This window comes from Anopheles stephensi, chromosome 3 (assembly GCF_013141755.1).
Source record: "Anopheles stephensi strain Indian chromosome 3, UCI_ANSTEP_V1.0, whole genome shotgun sequence".
Taxonomy (NCBI): domain Eukaryota; kingdom Metazoa; phylum Arthropoda; class Insecta; order Diptera; family Culicidae; genus Anopheles; species Anopheles stephensi.
The window spans coordinates 57,019,170-57,034,711 of NC_050203.1; the positions used below are offsets into that span (position 1 = coordinate 57,019,170).

Below are 15,542 nucleotides of genomic sequence, written 5' to 3' on the forward strand. Positions count from 1 at the left end.
CCAACACCAACAGTGACTAACCGACTCACATCGACCGATTGTCCCAGACGGAAAAAAAATGTTTCACTTTTTTCGAGGCTTACTGTGCTAGAACTCATCGGTAGGCTCACCCGGTTCTGGTGATGCTTGATGGCGTAACCGTGAGTAAGACCAGGTCGGTCGAACGGGAACTGTACAATTGAATTAGTGCAGGTAGTGGCCACTTTTGAGGCTTCACCTGACGACGTAAGACTCACTCACTCGCGCGGGTTCCAATGTTACCCGCTGAACATCGACGGTGGCCAACGGTCAGTAGGTGTTTAGAATTCGCGGTAAGCAGTCGAGCCCTCTGGAGCAATCCGTTCCTGCCAACGGTGTCGAGTTGAGTTGCCCAAGGAACAACCCTTTTACAACTGTGTGTCGGATGTGTGCTAACAGTTTGCTGAATTGACCATCAAGAACCGAAGAAAGTGTTTAGTAGTTTAAAGAAAAAAGTGTGAAACAGCCATCAGTTCCGTTTTTGGTAATGATTGCTTTACTAAAGTGTTTTACGATTAAAGTGATAAAGAATACTTTAGTGCTATTTTTTTCATTGCTTAACTTACTTATGCCCAAACCCTCTTGAACTCAAACGAAGTTAAGGGAATTAAGTGTGCAACGTTGGCGCCGGATGTGTTTCAAGTGCTCCAACACGATAACCTAACTGGATTAGTGTGCAGGATACGACCTCGAAAGTCGAAAACCCCAGAATTTCGAGCAAGGTTTCCCTGGTGCCTGGCCAGGCAGCTGTGCCGTCGAGTGGTTTGCGTTTACGTAACCGCGATACCGTAACCGTTGCGTAGGTGCACGCCACTATTTCCGGACTGAATGCGTTTATTTAATTGTGTGTGCAAGCAACAACATCGAGTGGCAAAGTTGAGTGGTGATCTAATTGTTCGTCCCAAATGGGTGAAAGTAGCCACTTTCACATACTTTAAATAGCTCGCTAACGAAGCGGAATGTCTCTCTAATCGAATATTGCAAATAAAATGCAGGGACTCAATTATTTACTCACTCGTACGAATGTGGTGGTTGACTCATTTCCGCTCGAAGCTATTTTCTTGAAGGATGCGTTTTTCCACCCTTTTTTATTCCACGCATTAAAACCTTGACACATTCCCAACCAGTTAACTATTACGACCTCAATCACAGCGCGCGATCGTTAACGTCGATCGGAATTTTAAACCACAAACGAGCGGATGAGAGCGGCTATTCGCCAGGGATTGGTTTGGTGAGGTGAGCCGAGCGCGGCGAATAACTCACTCAACGCAGCCGGCTCGGGGCGAAGGAAAATGAGCGACATTCCTTGCGCTTCAATCAATCGTGATTGAAGATCGTCGTGGTTTTGTCATCCATTTATCACCACAAGGTGATGAAAGCCTGTAGAGTGATCGTCTGAAGAAGATGACATTTGAGTGTGTTACTGGAGTGGAATTATCAGTTATTAGATTCTGACTTTAATTTATAAGTTTTTTGTAGATCTCTATTTGTTAAGTGAAGAAGCAACTCTTTCAGCAGCTCCATAAGAATTCATGGACAACAAGATCGGAACGTACTGAGCGTACTGAAAGTGAAACAGTTGTGGCAGTTCCCCGGAGATGGCTAGCTTAAAAATTGAAACTCTCCCCGATCCGGGCAATCGGTACAAGCTCGGTGAGCTCATCGGCAGTGGAGTGTGTGCCAAGGTGTACCGGGCCACTGATACGCAGGCCGGCAACAAGAACGTCGCGATCAAGGTGCAAAAGTTTGAGGGCGAAACGAAGACGGCGATCCAGGAAGAGTTTCGCATTCTGCGTGACCACTCCAAGCATGCGAACCTGATCGACTTTTACGGTGTCTACCGGAAGAAGTGTCCTGCGGGAGAGTGTGACGAGATATGGTTCGTGCTGGAGGTGAGTGTTTGCTGGCAGGAGAAGTTTGATAGTAGCTAGACTGCTGACGTCCTGATTGATTGCAGTACTGCGATTATGGGCCAGCGGTGGATGTGGTCCGGAAGCTGTTTGTGAGCAATCGACGCGCTAGTGAGTTGCAGCTGGCGTACATTTTGCGTGAAGTTTCCCGGGCCTTGGTGTACCTGCACGAGCACCATATCGTACATCGGGATGTCCGTGGAAGCAACATCCTGATGACGAAGGATGGCGAAGTGAAGCTGTGCGATTATGGGCTGGCTCGCGACACAAAGTCGACGCTGGGGAAGCGAGGCACTTGCATCGGATCACCGTGCTGGATGGCTCCGGAGGTGGTCACTAGCTCGAAGAGTGGTTAGTATATACAACCCACACTAGGAAAGAGTCGCCAGTGATAAGAGATCTTCCTTTTCAGACAAAGATGTGTACGACAATCGATCGGATGTGTGGGCATTGGGCATTACGGCGATTGAGCTGGGCGATGGAAAGCCACCGTTTGCGGACATGCACGCCACGCGGGCCATGTTCCAAATCGTGCGGAACCCTCCGCCAACGCTCTACCGCCAGTCGAACTGGTCCCAGGAGTATAACGATTTCATTGCCGAATGTCTCGAGAAGAATCCGGACCATCGACCGTTCATTATGGAAATCATCGAACATCCCTTCCTGACCCAAGTGCCCGAAAATGACTATCATGTAGGTTGGACCACTCTGAGAAGGATAATTTCTTCTTGAGCGTAACACAAACATTTTCTATCCCCTTTCTAGTTGAGCCAAGAGTTGCGAATGTTGGCCGAATCGGTACTCAACATTCAGCTTCCGAAAGGCAAGGAGGAAGTAGCGGTGGTACGTGGTCTGCTGAAATCGGCCGAAAGTCGACCGGAAAAGCTGCACGTCGAGGATCTGGCCGCACTGGAGCAACTGTCCGAGGAGACGATCCTGGAAGAGGTTTCGCAGCGCTATAAGCATGGAAACACGTACACGTTCGTGGGTGATGTGCTGATATCGCTTAACCCTAACGAAACCATCCCGGAGTACGTACGTGGGGTAAGTTTCTTCAGTGGGGGGAGGATAATGGCTTATCAGTGAGAAGGTACTTAGCGTTGGGTGGTTTTACTTAACAGTTCCACTCGAAGTACATGTTCAAATCGCGCTCGGATAATGCCCCGCACATCTTCGCGATCGCCGACAGTGCGTACCAGGACATGCTGCATCACGAAGAACCGCAGCACATCATACTGGCCGGTGAAAGCTTCTCGGGTAAAACGACGAACCTGAAGCTGCTGATGAAGCACCTCGGTGTGCTGGGCGAAGGAAATCCGGGTGTGTACGAGCGTATCGTGAACGGGTACAAAGCACTGAGCGCTCTCACGAATGCCGGCACTCCGTTGAATCCGAACTCCACGCGAAGTATCGTACAGGCACAGCTTACGTTTGGTTCCTCGGGGAAGCTGTCGGGAGCTATTTTCTGGGTGTATCTTCTGGAAAAGCTTCGCATATCGTCAACTAACATGTAAGTTTGTTTAATCTCTTCAGAAGAGCGCATTTGATACGTAAATCATTTCCAGGAATCAATCGAATTTCCACATCTTCTACTACTTCTACGACACAATGGATGCCGAGGAACGCTTGCTGGACTTTTCCCTGGAGGGTGGCCGCAACTATCGCTATCTGCGCATATCGGAAGCCATGAGCTCGGACAAGCTAAAGTACTGTCGTGATGATATCGCCGGCAACGTGAGAGCCTTCAAGGAGTTTGAGGAGCAACTGCTAGCACTGGAGCTATCGCAAGACATTCTGGAAACGATCTACCGTACGCTGGCAGCTATCCTGCTGCTAGGTGAGGTCCGCTTCAAGGAAACGGAAGGCATGACCGAGCTGGAGAGCTTTGAAGTGATCAGCAAGATCGCGCACCTGCTGCAGCTGGACGAGAAAAAGTTCCAGTGGGCTTTGCTGAACTACTGCGTGATAGTGCGTGGTTCGGCCGAACGTCGACGGCATACGGCGGATGAGGCACGAGATGCACGCGACGTTCTGGCCGCTACCATCTACTCCCGGCTGGTCGACTGGATAACGAACACTATCAATCAGAAGCTTGCGTTCGGAAGAGCCATCTAGTGAGTAGCCTCTCTGATGTCCCTTGACAGCAATAAAGAATTGGTTCTTGCACTTGCAGTGGAGATAAACATTCCGTCACGATCACCGATCATTTTGGATTTGAGTGCTTCCATCGGAACCACATCGATCAGCTGGTCGTGAACTCGCTCAACGAGCAGATGCAGTATTTGTACAATCAGCGCATCTTTGTGTTTGAGATGATTGAAATGGTAACTTCCGATAGGAGCTCAAAGTCCGGTACGAACTAAACTTCACTCCGATTTCGAACCTTTTTCTCCCCCAGGAAGAGGAACAAGTTCCGGTAACTTCGCTACACTACTACGACAACAAGATGGCGGTCGATCACATTCTCACCAAACCGAAGGGCGTGTTCAGCTTCATCGATGACGCTAGCCGTGGACGCCACGGTCAGAACTACATCATCGATTCAATCCAGACGAACAAAAGTCCCTTCATCAAGCGTGCCAGCGGGCACGAGTTTACGGTGGCCCACTACACCGGTCGCATCACGTACGACGCGCGCGGCATGCCGGACAAAAACCGTGACTTTATACCACCGGAAATGGTCGAAACGTTGCGCGCTTCCGGTGAATCGATCATCAAGATCATGTTCTCCAATCAGCTATCGCGCACCGGCAATCTTACGATGGCAGCCGAGGAAGCGCTGGGCGTTCAGTCGGACAAACCGAGCAAGAAGAAACGTTGGGGTGCGGCGCTGGTAGCGGAGAAGAACAAGGCGAAAAAAATGAACACACTGTCCAAGGGCATGTACTCGCAGGTCCACAAAATGCGTACCATTGCGGGTGTGTTCCGCGCGACCAGTCTCGAGCTGTTCAAAACACTTTCGATCGGTCCGAACAGTGGGGGCACACACTTCGTGCGCTGCATACGAGCGGACCTGGAGTACAAACCGAAAGGATACTCCTCGGAGATGGTACGCCAGCAGCTGCGTGCGATGGCCGTGCTTGATACGGCTCGCGCCAGGCAGAAAGGTTTCTCGCACCGGATTCCGTTCCAGGAGTTTCTTCGGCGGTACCAGTTTCTGGCGTTTGATTTCGACGAGAATGTGGAGATGACTCGCGACAACTGTCGGCTGCTGTTGATCCGTCTGAAGCTCGAGGGCTGGGTCATCGGCAAGACGAAGGTGTTCCTGAAGTACTACAACGTGGAATACCTACAGCGGTTGTACGAAACGCAGGTCAAAAAGATTGTCAAAATTCAAGCGATGATGCGTGCTTTCCTTGCGAAGCGTACCGTTGCGACTAAGCTAAAGCAGGTCCATCGTGAATCGGGTGAGAAATAGCGAATGATTTCTCTAGCAGCACTTCCTTATCTTATTCTTTTAACCTCGCAGTTCGTAAGCGTCAAGCAGGCAGCCAGGATAATCAGGATGAGGCAGCGCTTAAAATTCAGTCCGCATTCCGGGGCCACATGGCCCGGAAGAAGTATCGTCCGCTGATAAACGATCGGACGGGAAAATTGGATGCCGAAACGGCGGAGTTTATGAAACCGTTCGTGTATCGCTGGAGAAAGAAGTCGATGTACCAGATACTGCTGCAATATCGTGCGGCCCGCTACCAAGATCTGGTGAACTTGTCGCAACAGGTAGCTTACTCTTGATTTATCTCTTTCAAAAGCGATTTATGTGTGCAAATGTTACTAATATTTGTTTAATGAAACGAATCGAAATTTAAATTGAAAGAGTTACAAAAAAACATAACTGTTGGAGCTCACTGTGCAAGCGTTACTCATGCTCGTGTAATGCTGATTGCATACTTTTAGGAGCATATTTCGAAACTAACGCTGTTACGCTGTGTTACACGCTCTTTGCTGTCGTTTCTCGCTCAGGTTCACATCTACAATCAACGGCTTGTTGGTGGGTTTGCCACCTGCAGCAACTGCATCATGCTGGACAAGATCGATCCAAACCAGCGTAATCCGGCCCTGCTCGGCGCCCAGCGTCCACCGGTATGGAAATTGCGCTTCCTGTTTGACGATATTCCCTTCTTCGACACCACGTACATGTGTGATCCATCGTCGGCCTCGTACATTTACACCGGTAACGATTCCGACTCCGAGGACTGGGATGCACCGTTACGGCGAAGGAAAAATCTGTCCTCCGAAATTACCCGTTCCGCACAGAAAGGATTACGGGTGGATGGGGCCGGTGATGTCGGGGAGCATACGCTCGCCAACGAACCGTTCCATCGGGATCCGAGCTTACCGATTAAACGGTAAGGATCGCTTCTCTTCATCGCTTTGATGGGGTAGGACAGTAATAAAGTAACTTGTCCCCAATTTTTCAGCCTTTCTCCGCATCGTGTTGTGGAACCGTACGCGATCAATCGTCCCCGATCGCCGATGCAATCGTCGGTGCAGATGTCCTCGGTTTACTCGCCCATTCCGTACGCTCGGCAGAGTGTGGATGATATTCGTAACAAGTTTAGTGGCACTAGCTTCGATGAAACGGGCTCCGTTACCAGTAAGACGGCCGTATACAAGAAGCGACAGGCACCAAGGGTTCCTGTGGTCGAGCCGGAAGTTCCAATGGCGGCCGAGTTTCCCCAGAAGGGCATCAACAAGAAACGGCCGGCACCACAACCCCAGGTTCGACCGATCACACCAACCAAAATCAATCCGATCAAGGAGATGGAACTGATTGGCAAGAAGTACACCGATGAGGTAACCACGGTGACACGCCTTTCTCTGTATCACTGCATTTTAAACGGCTCGGTTTAATTCATCTTTCCAGAATGACAACTCGGATGACGAACCACCGTTCAACTTCCAGGGACTGTTGCGAAAGACCAACTACAACCGTGCCTCAATGAAGCGCAACTCGGAAGGACTTTCACTGACCACGACCAGCATCGACTTTGAGGACACGAACAACAACAACAACGGTAACAGCTACTATCCCACTGCCAACGTGGATGCCAAGCGCAGGGACTCATCGTCCACCAACGTGGTCTACCAGAGCAAAGCGACCGAACGTCCGAAGTCCTGCCAGGGAACGGAGAATGGCAACAGTAGCACCAGTACCTCGCCCAACCAGCGCAAGCTATCCCTGTCCCAGGACACGTTCATGATGAACGACCAGAAGCCGGGACCGTCGCGAAGTCGTTCCACCACACCACAGCAGGACGAAAATCAAAACAGCCTGACCGGTGGTTTTATCAGCGAAGAAATCGTACCGGGCATCATCGTTGAGGGATACGTGGAAGAGTTCTAAGTCTCGGTTTGCGGTCATATAGCTAGGTGTACCGAAGCCGGCGCACCATTACTCGTAATCGTTTCTCGTTTATCCGTTCTACAGGTTTTTGTCCACCCTTACTGGCCAATAAAGTCTCCCTTTCAGGCAGCGGCTAGCTCGATCGATGTTTCGGTTTCAGATTTACTCTCGCGATTTTTATTGCATTGCAGAACTTGCCGTTAAATGAACGCACCGTACGATGGAATGTCCCCGCGTCGTACAGCTACACACGTGATGTGGCGTGTCTCCAGTAGCAAGAGTACCTCTCGGCTACACTGTGTAAGGATACGGGTTGGGGTTTTTTTAGGGGCATTTGCTTCCTTAAGACTAGTAACGATCTACAATATAAGAAACATTCCTCCTGTCGTCCTGCAGGACGTCGAGGTCGCATACGACCTTGCTTGCTTGCTTGTGTGCCGGGTATGCCCCGAAGTATAGAGAAGTAACAGTGTTCAACCGTGGAGCTTGTGTCCGTTTCCCTAGCCATGCAGTTTTAAAAGAGATGCCAGCCCGCCATCAGTGCGCCGGACTGCCGGAATGGACTATTTATACACCAAGAAGTAGAAATATTGGTTGGTTGCTTGGTAACCGATCATATCAGCGTTAGGCGTTACGCAGCTTACTGCGTGCTGAACGTGAGCGGGAAATCGTTACGCTGCTCCTTGACGCCCGACTTCTGCAGGTAAATTTCCCGGTTCGCTTCCTGGATCGCTTCCCACAGCTTCGCCTCGGACATGATCTGTCGCAGCAGATCCTCGACGGCCGGTTCCGTGTTGAGATCGAGCAGACTGCTGATGGATTCCTCGTTCGGGTCAAAGTCGCTGCTTATTCTGTCCTTCCGGTTCGCTTCAACGTTCTGCATGTGCCGTTGGAGCATGGCGGCGGCTGCGGCTGCTGCCGAAGCGCTCGGTGGACTAGACGCGGACGATCGCTTCTTGCCACACCCGGTGAACGCGTTGCAGAACGGTCTCTTCTGTGGTTCGGTGTTGTACTGTTTATAGGCTCGGGGTTGCTGCAAATAAAATGCCCAAATCGTATCAATAAGACCATGAATAAGAATTACTCAACAGCTTGACAAACACTTACCCGGTCCACTACTCCACATTCCAGCATCTGCAGGACGCAAAAGAGCGATACCAGTGCCAGCATCAGCTTGGCCGAACTTCGGTGTGCCATCGGTACGCTTTCACGGACACAGTCCAAGTCTGCAAGCAAATCGAACCAAACAAATCATTTCCAGACAACCATTACGTCAGGCTTTAATTAGCGCAATCGGAAATCCCTCACATAACAGGCCCGGCGCACAATCTTGACCGAATGTTGCATGGCTTCGGGCAGCTTGCTTTGCAATGGATGCACTGCAACGCGTGGGTGTGGTTTTGATAAGAGACAAAAGCGTCTTTTAAAGGCAAATGCCGCTTTTCTTATCCACCTTCAATCCCTCCGTGGAAGTTTCCTCTCCCTCCGAGTTTCCCCAATCTATGGCTTCCCTTCATGTTTTCTGTAATGGGACGAGAGTCGTCTGTCTTAGACACACATGGCCCCAAAAAGAGACGTCCCCGGGGCGAGCAGGACTGGGACGGGCAGCTTCCATGCTGTTATGGGTAAAGTGCGAAAAACTGTGCACTCGCATCCCGCAGCGTGTTTTCAATTGCATTAACGTGTTTTGGAAAATGTGCCTCCGCTGTCGAGGGGTGTGCGGTTCAACGGGGTGGATGTGGAAGCGAAAGGTTGCTCATTGATGTGGGTTAATGATTGGATTTGTTAAATCATAACCTTAATCCTCTTTGGTGAAGTGTGATCCATTGGTTTAAATTGGGAAGATATAATAAGGCACTCGAGGGAATCGTCCTGGTCCTTGGTGAATCACTTCAAGGTAGTCGAAGCTTTTGATTAAATAACTTTACATTCAAAAGAAAATTTGCGATATTTTTTTATGGTATGTGTTTGAAGTTGAGCAAGTCTCCAAGAAAACTGCCTCATAGATTATAATCTCTCTGAAGACACATAAAATGTTCTCAAAGTATCTGAGAGACTCTATACAAACAGATAGAGACACTCGGCTGTACTTGTTCGAAATCGCCTGATAACACCTCAGTATCTGAATATCATTCTTGGACGTTATAGAGCCTTGTTGGACGATTTTTTGATCGACAAGATGAGAGAACATCAGACTGATGGAGAGTTCATCAGACATCTCTGCTCTTGGTCATTTTTTTAAAAGAATCTCCATAAGGATCTTCCGATAACTTCTTCTTCTTTGGCCTAACGATCGCTTAGTCATGCATCCCATTTCTGGCTTACTAGACTTATTACCAAGTAGTTGGATAGTCAGCCCTCATTTCAAGGAGACGGTCGGACCATGCCAATCAGATCTTCCAATAACTGAAGGTCGAAAAGACTTAAAACCTCAACAACGAGCAATCACTGATTTTTAACGATTTACCAAGTTTTCATCAGATTTCTCTGCTCTTGATGTTTTTTGGAAGGGATGTCGTAAGTCCCATTTTTGGGCACAAAAAACTGCTACGTTCCAGCAACTTAGAGTCACAAGAGGCCTAGAATTCACTACAATTCAACCTGGAATAACCTTAAAACCTGGCCAATTTTTGAGAGCAACTGGATGTAGTCACTTTGTCGATGTCTTCTTGGACTAGTCTCCAAAATAATTATACAGAGTGCAATTTGGAGGGTGAAAGCAATTTTTTGTCAGTTCTCACATCACTTAAAAATGCTTCAATGTCCTCTGAGTAGTACACCCTTTACGATTTCTCACAATTTTCACGATTTCTTCCAACGACGAAGAGTCCTGCTACTGTGCCGGCGGTTTAATATCTCTTCTACGAAACAATCACCCCATTCCAGTCCCGGCCAGATATTGTCTACTGCAGACACGTTTCTTACTTTCATTTTAAACCCCTGCTTGCCCCTGCCTCTTGCCCCCATCCTCGTACCACTCCCAACTTCCAGATATCAGTGGAGCACACGTTTTCCTGCCGTGCTTTACTTACACAAAACGCTCACTCACGCGCTTAGGCTCGCGGTTTTGGTTGCAATTTCACGACGCCGCCCGATTGTTTGTTCAGCAAACGATAACGAAACGCAGCGCACTAAACACAACCGCAAGAAGCAAACGAGAAGCGATCACTGTCGCGGAAATGCACTTGCGTGTGAGTGTGTGTGACTGAGAAAATCACTCTGTCCCTGGTAACACTATCGCGGAATCCGCTGAGACACACGCACATACGGTAAGGAAACTACTGAACAAGCTGAACGTACTTGTGAGTGGCCTAATCTTCACTGACTGAGAATCCTTGCCGCCCGGCCATGTGCTTTTATATAGGATGGAAAACCGCACATCCGAGCGCCGCCGAGCACGCCCGAAAGGACCGCCCATGGTGTATTTTTCTTGTAAATACTCTCCGCCAAACCCCGTGCAACTCTCACCCCGATCCCTCACCCGAGCACAGTTTGCTGTGTATCGTTATATAAATGCACATGATTTTTGCATAAAATCCTCGTTTAGCGGGTCCTTGCGCTGGTTCGCCGGAAGGAGGCAGTAGCCCGGGACGCAAGTGGGCAAGATGAATCTCGAAACGGTGTAATGAAACGTGCCGGCCGGTCCGACCGGAAGAAGCCCGGTCGATCGGGTTTTCGTCCGAAAGGCCATAAGACAGCTCGTGGTAGTCGATGCCACCGGCACCCGATGCGTGAACGGTACGCCCCCCCTCGGTGGAACGGTTGTAATACAACGATCGTTTTTTGCGGCATTTGACATCCCAGGCCGGACACCTATTGACAGGCGATAATGAACAAACCGCAAGAATCGTTTTTAAAAGTGAGCCATTTAACCCAACCGACAAGCGAATGGGCGGGCCAAAACGCCTGAAAGTTACACCGAATATCCCTCGAAGTGACATTTCTTGTACCAAAACAGCAAGCAGCAGTAGCGCACTGACGGACGAAGGTGGAGAAGGTCCATCAATACCATCCGTGGAGTGCTGCGCCAAGCGTCCGACATGCTTTTGACGCGTGATATTTAGAAAAAAAAGGGGGACGCCAGTAATGCCCCGCGGCGGGTGGCATTCACCTACTGAACTTTTATGCGGTTCGGTTTTCATTCGGCAGCCGGTTATCCGATTCCACTGGCAGGATGTGCAACCTGGCGTTATGCAACTGCACACATACACGCACAGACCGGGAATGCATCACAGACACATGAAATGCAGTCGAAAGAGAGAGCATTTAATTATTGCATTGATTTGCCTTCGCGAACCGATCTGACGGGCCCATCAGCCCACTAGATGCCAAAGGATGCAGGCACATGTGAGGCGCATCGGGAAGCGCGTTTAGCGGCCTTGTGGTCGCCAATGTGAGCATAATCGATTGGCTGTGCTGGGTGATATAATTCCGGAGTGTGTGTTTTTCTTCCCAGTGTTCCCGTTCGCTGTTGTTGATTGCATTGGGGGGGTATGTTTTGGAATGATAGAGGCTAATTGAAGCTGATAAGCCGGTCCAGTGAGTGCGAACATCATAAATCATGCTGATCGCTTGGACAGCTTCATTTCTTGTTGGAGCATGACGGCTGATCTTGTATGGCGCGTGTCGGGTTTAAGAACAGAACATTGAAATGTTTAGAAGTCTTTGGTCTTAGGTCTTTGCTTGTCATTTCTGTGTGTGACTTGATTTACCAAGGGATACGGTGTTTAAATGGGGCGGTCCGGTCGCAGAGGCGACAGCGGCGCCGGTCTTCAGACGGCAGGACCGGGGTTCAAATCCCATCCAGACCGCATCCCCGTACGCGTAGGGCTGACTACTTCACTACGGGTAAAATTAAACCACAGAAAGCCAGAAATGGCATGCCGAGACCGCTCGAGGTTGTAGTGTCAAGGTGGAAGAAGAAAAAGAAGACAGTGTTTAAATATCAAATAAAAAAGTGATAAATTACATGTACTGTAAGGATTACAATACTAATTAAGTGATACAAATTTTCGGCAGTTCGGCAGTGGGATTTGAACCCATATCCTGCCGTATAAAGGCAAAGGTTATCTTAAGCTACTTTGATTTTATTAACTAGTATTAAAACCATAATATTAGAGAAGAAAAACATTTCCCCTGGGTGTTTTGTACTCTTATATTATTATATGAAGGAAAATCGCATGTGCCCTAATCAAGTGTAAAAGTATTTGTAAAATTGTTTATATATTTTGTAATAACTTCCATATTTTTTACAACATACTACAACAACAATTTAAGCTATCTCTTCTAGTTCCCTCTTAAATCCCCAAAAATCAGTTGTTTATTCGGTTGAGGAATGTATAAGGAGCCTCGTATTAGGACCTTGATATAGTTTGATAAGGATAAGCAGACCATGTCCGGAAAAAACTTACAGAACAATAAAATTAATTATTAAATGCGGGTAACAGCTAATAATTTACAGTAATTGTAATAATATAAGACCTTGAAGAAACATCATCATTATCAGCATCAGAAATCGATCTGCCTTAAACCATAAACAGGCCCGCTTTTCGGTTGCATCATCTTGTATAACCATATTGCTGTTATTTGAATGTTTGATTTCTTATTTAAGTCCAAATTATTGAGTATTTAGCTGTAAATATTGTGTAAACGTTTACATATTTATCATCACAAATATACAGAGATATGAAATTGCTTAGCTCGGTAAAGCAATTCAAAATTACTCTTGCCTTGCCGTTTTGTATGGCGCCATCTATTGGGGAGTAGCAACACTAATCAAATTTCTGCAATACAGATTCTGCATTTTTTTTAGTATTTCACAAAATCTGTTGATTGCTTTACTATCATCAAATGAACATAAGTTAAGGAACTGAATGAAAACTTCTTTATATTTTACTAATTTTTGCGTTTTTAGAATAAAACATCGTGAAAATGTCAAAACTAAACAGTATTCATTACATTTGCTGTAGATAACGAAAAACCAAAATCAATAGAATAAAATGCCACAGTTAACATTGTCCACTGATAACAGAAAGCTTTAACCAGGCAGTATTTAACTGTTGCTGATAAGGCTTGTCGCTTCCGTTAATTGATGCGCGTTCTTAAAAAAAAGACAGTAGAATTCATTCATGCGAATTTGGCACAGAGCGGCGAAACGATTCGCGTGAACGACCTAAAGTAGCAAACATACCCCCTGGTTAACCTCCCCGGTTCAAGGTCAACGCATCTTAATTCTTCTTGCAATATTATTGTTCAGATCGAGGAATCCCCCAATCTGGTTCTGGAAGTTAAAGGCGGACGTTTGGCGTTGCCTCGGATCAGTTCATTACAAGTCGTGTAGCGATCCGGTTCTGTTTACTCATCAGGGCTCTGTAAGCATGGCGCTAAAGGTGGCATTGTGCTTTTTGTGTGTGTTCTTTGTTCCTGTTCTGGGTGATGAGGGCTGTTTGAAGCTGGGTGAAAATTTCATGTCCAAACTAAGCATGGAGATTGCAGTTATGGAGAAAGGGTTAGATGAATGCTGTACAGAGATGATGATCGAATGAGTGAGCATGTGTGATCATTTTAGGATCATGGAGCTTTCCGCCTTCACAAAGGATGTTGTGTGGAATTCGCTGCAAATGGAGATGCGGCTGCGTACGATGAAGATGGAGATGGAAACGTTTCGACAGGCTTCATTGGCGGCTAGTAGAACAGAAACAGTGTCAGAACCAAGCTCGAGCTCGAGCGCTGCAGCCACGGCAACAGCTTCAGCTTCCGCCATGGCACAAGCATCAGCTGCTGCTGGCGCACCATCCAAGGAGCTGTCTTCAAACGCTCCCACAGCCTCAAGCACATGCAGCCTGCAGCAGATGCTCCTGGATCAGTTTAAGGGGAACGTATTGATTGAAATCAAAGCCGCTCCATCGGCGGAAGAGGCAACGCCGATGGTTCAGGAAAAAGCTACCAAAATAGGTTATTACTATAATCACTAGCATTAGTAAGAGTATGATCGCTAAACTGGATTATTTTACAGGTGAGCTAACGTCATGCGCGAATGCAAACAAAACCGGCATCTATCGGTTAAAACTGTCTGCGAACGTGTCGATGGACGTGCTGTGCGATGCAGAGTTCGATAAGGGTGGATGGGTTGTGATACAGCATCGTTTCAATGGAACAGAAGAATTCTACCGTAACTGGACCGACTACGAGAACGGATTTGGAACGTTAGATGAAGAGTTTTGGTTGGGAAATGAGAAAATCTACCAGGTGTGTACAAGACTCTGTTCTGGATGATAGTTTTTGCACTCGATTACTGATTCGTTGTTTGTTTTTCCACCCCTTCCAGCTTACTGCTGAAAAGCCTCGTGAAATCGCTTTCGTAATGGAGGATTTCGAAGGCAACAAAGGAATAGCGCGTTATGCCTCGTTCAAGCTCGGTGATAAAACCGAAAAGTATACGCTGAAAAGCCTTGGATCGTTCAGTGGAACAGCGGGAGACTCGTTGTCGCGTAATGTAGGATCGAAGTTTAGCACGTACGATATGGATAACGATCGGTCCTCCAGTCACTGTGCGCTCCTGTACGTCGGTGGCTGGTGGTACGACGATTGCCATCTGTCGAATCTGAACGGCAAGTACATGAAGGGCACTTCCACTGTTTATGCAAAATCTATGTGCTGGAGCTCGTTCAAAGGATTTTATTACTCACTTAAAACATCACGCATTATGGTACGGTTCTGAAAGGGAGGTGACGCAAATCAATGCTATGGGTTACTTGAAGCAACAACAACAACGATATATTTCTTTTTCCTCGGTGAAATAAATTTGCCTTGATATAAGTATAAATGATTGTATAACTTGCTACAAAACCATACTTGAAATTTGTTTTAATCAATGATTATTAACGTTAGATATCGCTGTAGATAATGTAAGTAGTTTTTTAGGCTCTTGAACATCCAGACAACTGCTTTGAATGAATGAATGTATTTCATTCGTAGAGGCATGCCCCGATCTTGTACGGGATCACAAACTTACAAAAATACCCCTCCAGTCGGCACATTCGATGTAAAGTCCCAAAACTTCGATTCCGCTGAGAGCCTCTTAGTGAATCCTCCAAAGAAATGAGGTGAGCAAACGCCCGATCTGTAGCAGTGCTAGCCAGTCACATAGAATGATCGAATTTCGAATCGCATATCGAAGATTCCCGGGTATCTTCTTCTTCTGTTAAAGGATTGAATGACTTCAAGAACGGGAACAAGAATCAAGAACTGATTAACATTATGACCTT

The 15,542-nt window shown here is 47.4% G+C and overlaps 3 protein-coding genes across 6 annotated transcripts; 2 read left to right on the forward strand and 1 right to left on the reverse strand.

Annotated features, from left to right (window-relative positions):
- The first annotated feature begins 287 nt into the window (after positions 1-287).
- LOC118513221 (neither inactivation nor afterpotential protein C) lies at positions 288-7,422 on the forward strand. Of its 4 annotated transcripts, none has more exons than XM_036058745.1 (13): positions 288-502; positions 1,488-1,910; positions 1,976-2,279; positions 2,341-2,621; positions 2,694-2,972; positions 3,050-3,438; positions 3,494-4,042; positions 4,102-4,252; positions 4,327-5,335; positions 5,398-5,648; positions 5,892-6,277; positions 6,350-6,725; positions 6,796-7,422. In XM_036058745.1, exons 2-13 carry the CDS (start codon positions 1,617-1,619, stop codon positions 7,273-7,275), a joined length of 4,749 nt encoding a protein of 1,582 aa, XP_035914638.1. In that variant the 5' UTR covers positions 288-502; positions 1,488-1,616; the 3' UTR covers positions 7,276-7,422. The 4 variants fall into 4 exon arrangements, with proteins under 4 accessions (XP_035914638.1, XP_035914637.1, XP_035914640.1 ...); XM_036058744.1 differs by having other exon boundaries at positions 1,498-1,910; XM_036058747.1 differs by having other exon boundaries at positions 1,534-1,910.
- Positions 7,423-7,429: 7 nt separating this feature from the next.
- On the reverse strand, positions 7,430-10,610 carry LOC118513222 (cardioactive peptide). The gene is made up of 3 exons (XM_036058748.1): positions 10,308-10,610; positions 8,383-8,501; positions 7,430-8,308 (listed from the first exon to the last, which is right to left on the reverse strand). Exons 2-3 carry the CDS (start codon positions 8,470-8,472, stop codon positions 7,916-7,918), a joined length of 483 nt encoding a protein of 160 aa, XP_035914641.1. The 5' UTR covers positions 8,473-8,501; positions 10,308-10,610; the 3' UTR covers positions 7,430-7,915.
- Positions 10,611-13,433: 2,823 nt separating this feature from the next.
- On the forward strand, positions 13,434-15,128 carry LOC118509867 (ficolin-2-like). The gene is made up of 4 exons (XM_036051090.1): positions 13,434-13,783; positions 13,844-14,229; positions 14,291-14,523; positions 14,603-15,128. Exons 1-4 carry the CDS (start codon positions 13,653-13,655, stop codon positions 14,993-14,995), a joined length of 1,143 nt encoding a protein of 380 aa, XP_035906983.1. The 5' UTR covers positions 13,434-13,652; the 3' UTR covers positions 14,996-15,128.
- Positions 15,129-15,542: the final 414 nt, after the last annotated feature.

Bases quoted from the DNA above. Each gene is read 5' to 3' on its own strand.
- LOC118513221 (XM_036058745.1), top strand. From the start codon at position 1,617: ATGGCTAGCTTAAAAATTGAAACTCTCCCCGATCCGGGCAATCGGTAC. The intron at 2,622-2,693 runs GTAGGTTGGACC...TCCCCTTTCTAG, and splicing joins TGCCCGAAAATGACTATCAT to TTGAGCCAAGAGTTGCGAAT. The intron at 4,043-4,101 runs GTGAGTAGCCTC...TTGCACTTGCAG, and splicing joins GCGTTCGGAAGAGCCATCTA to TGGAGATAAACATTCCGTCA.
- LOC118513222 (XM_036058748.1), bottom strand. From the start codon at position 8,472: ATGGCACACCGAAGTTCGGCCAAGCTGATGCTGGCACTGGTATCGCTC. The intron at 8,309-8,382 runs GTAAGTGTTTGT...TTTTATTTGCAG, and splicing joins AATGTGGAGTAGTGGACCGG to CAACCCCGAGCCTATAAACA.
- LOC118509867 (XM_036051090.1), top strand. From the start codon at position 13,653: ATGGCGCTAAAGGTGGCATTGTGCTTTTTGTGTGTGTTCTTTGTTCCT. The intron at 14,230-14,290 runs GTTATTACTATA...ATTATTTTACAG, and splicing joins GGAAAAAGCTACCAAAATAG to GTGAGCTAACGTCATGCGCG. The intron at 14,524-14,602 runs GTGTGTACAAGA...CACCCCTTCCAG, and splicing joins GAAATGAGAAAATCTACCAG to CTTACTGCTGAAAAGCCTCG.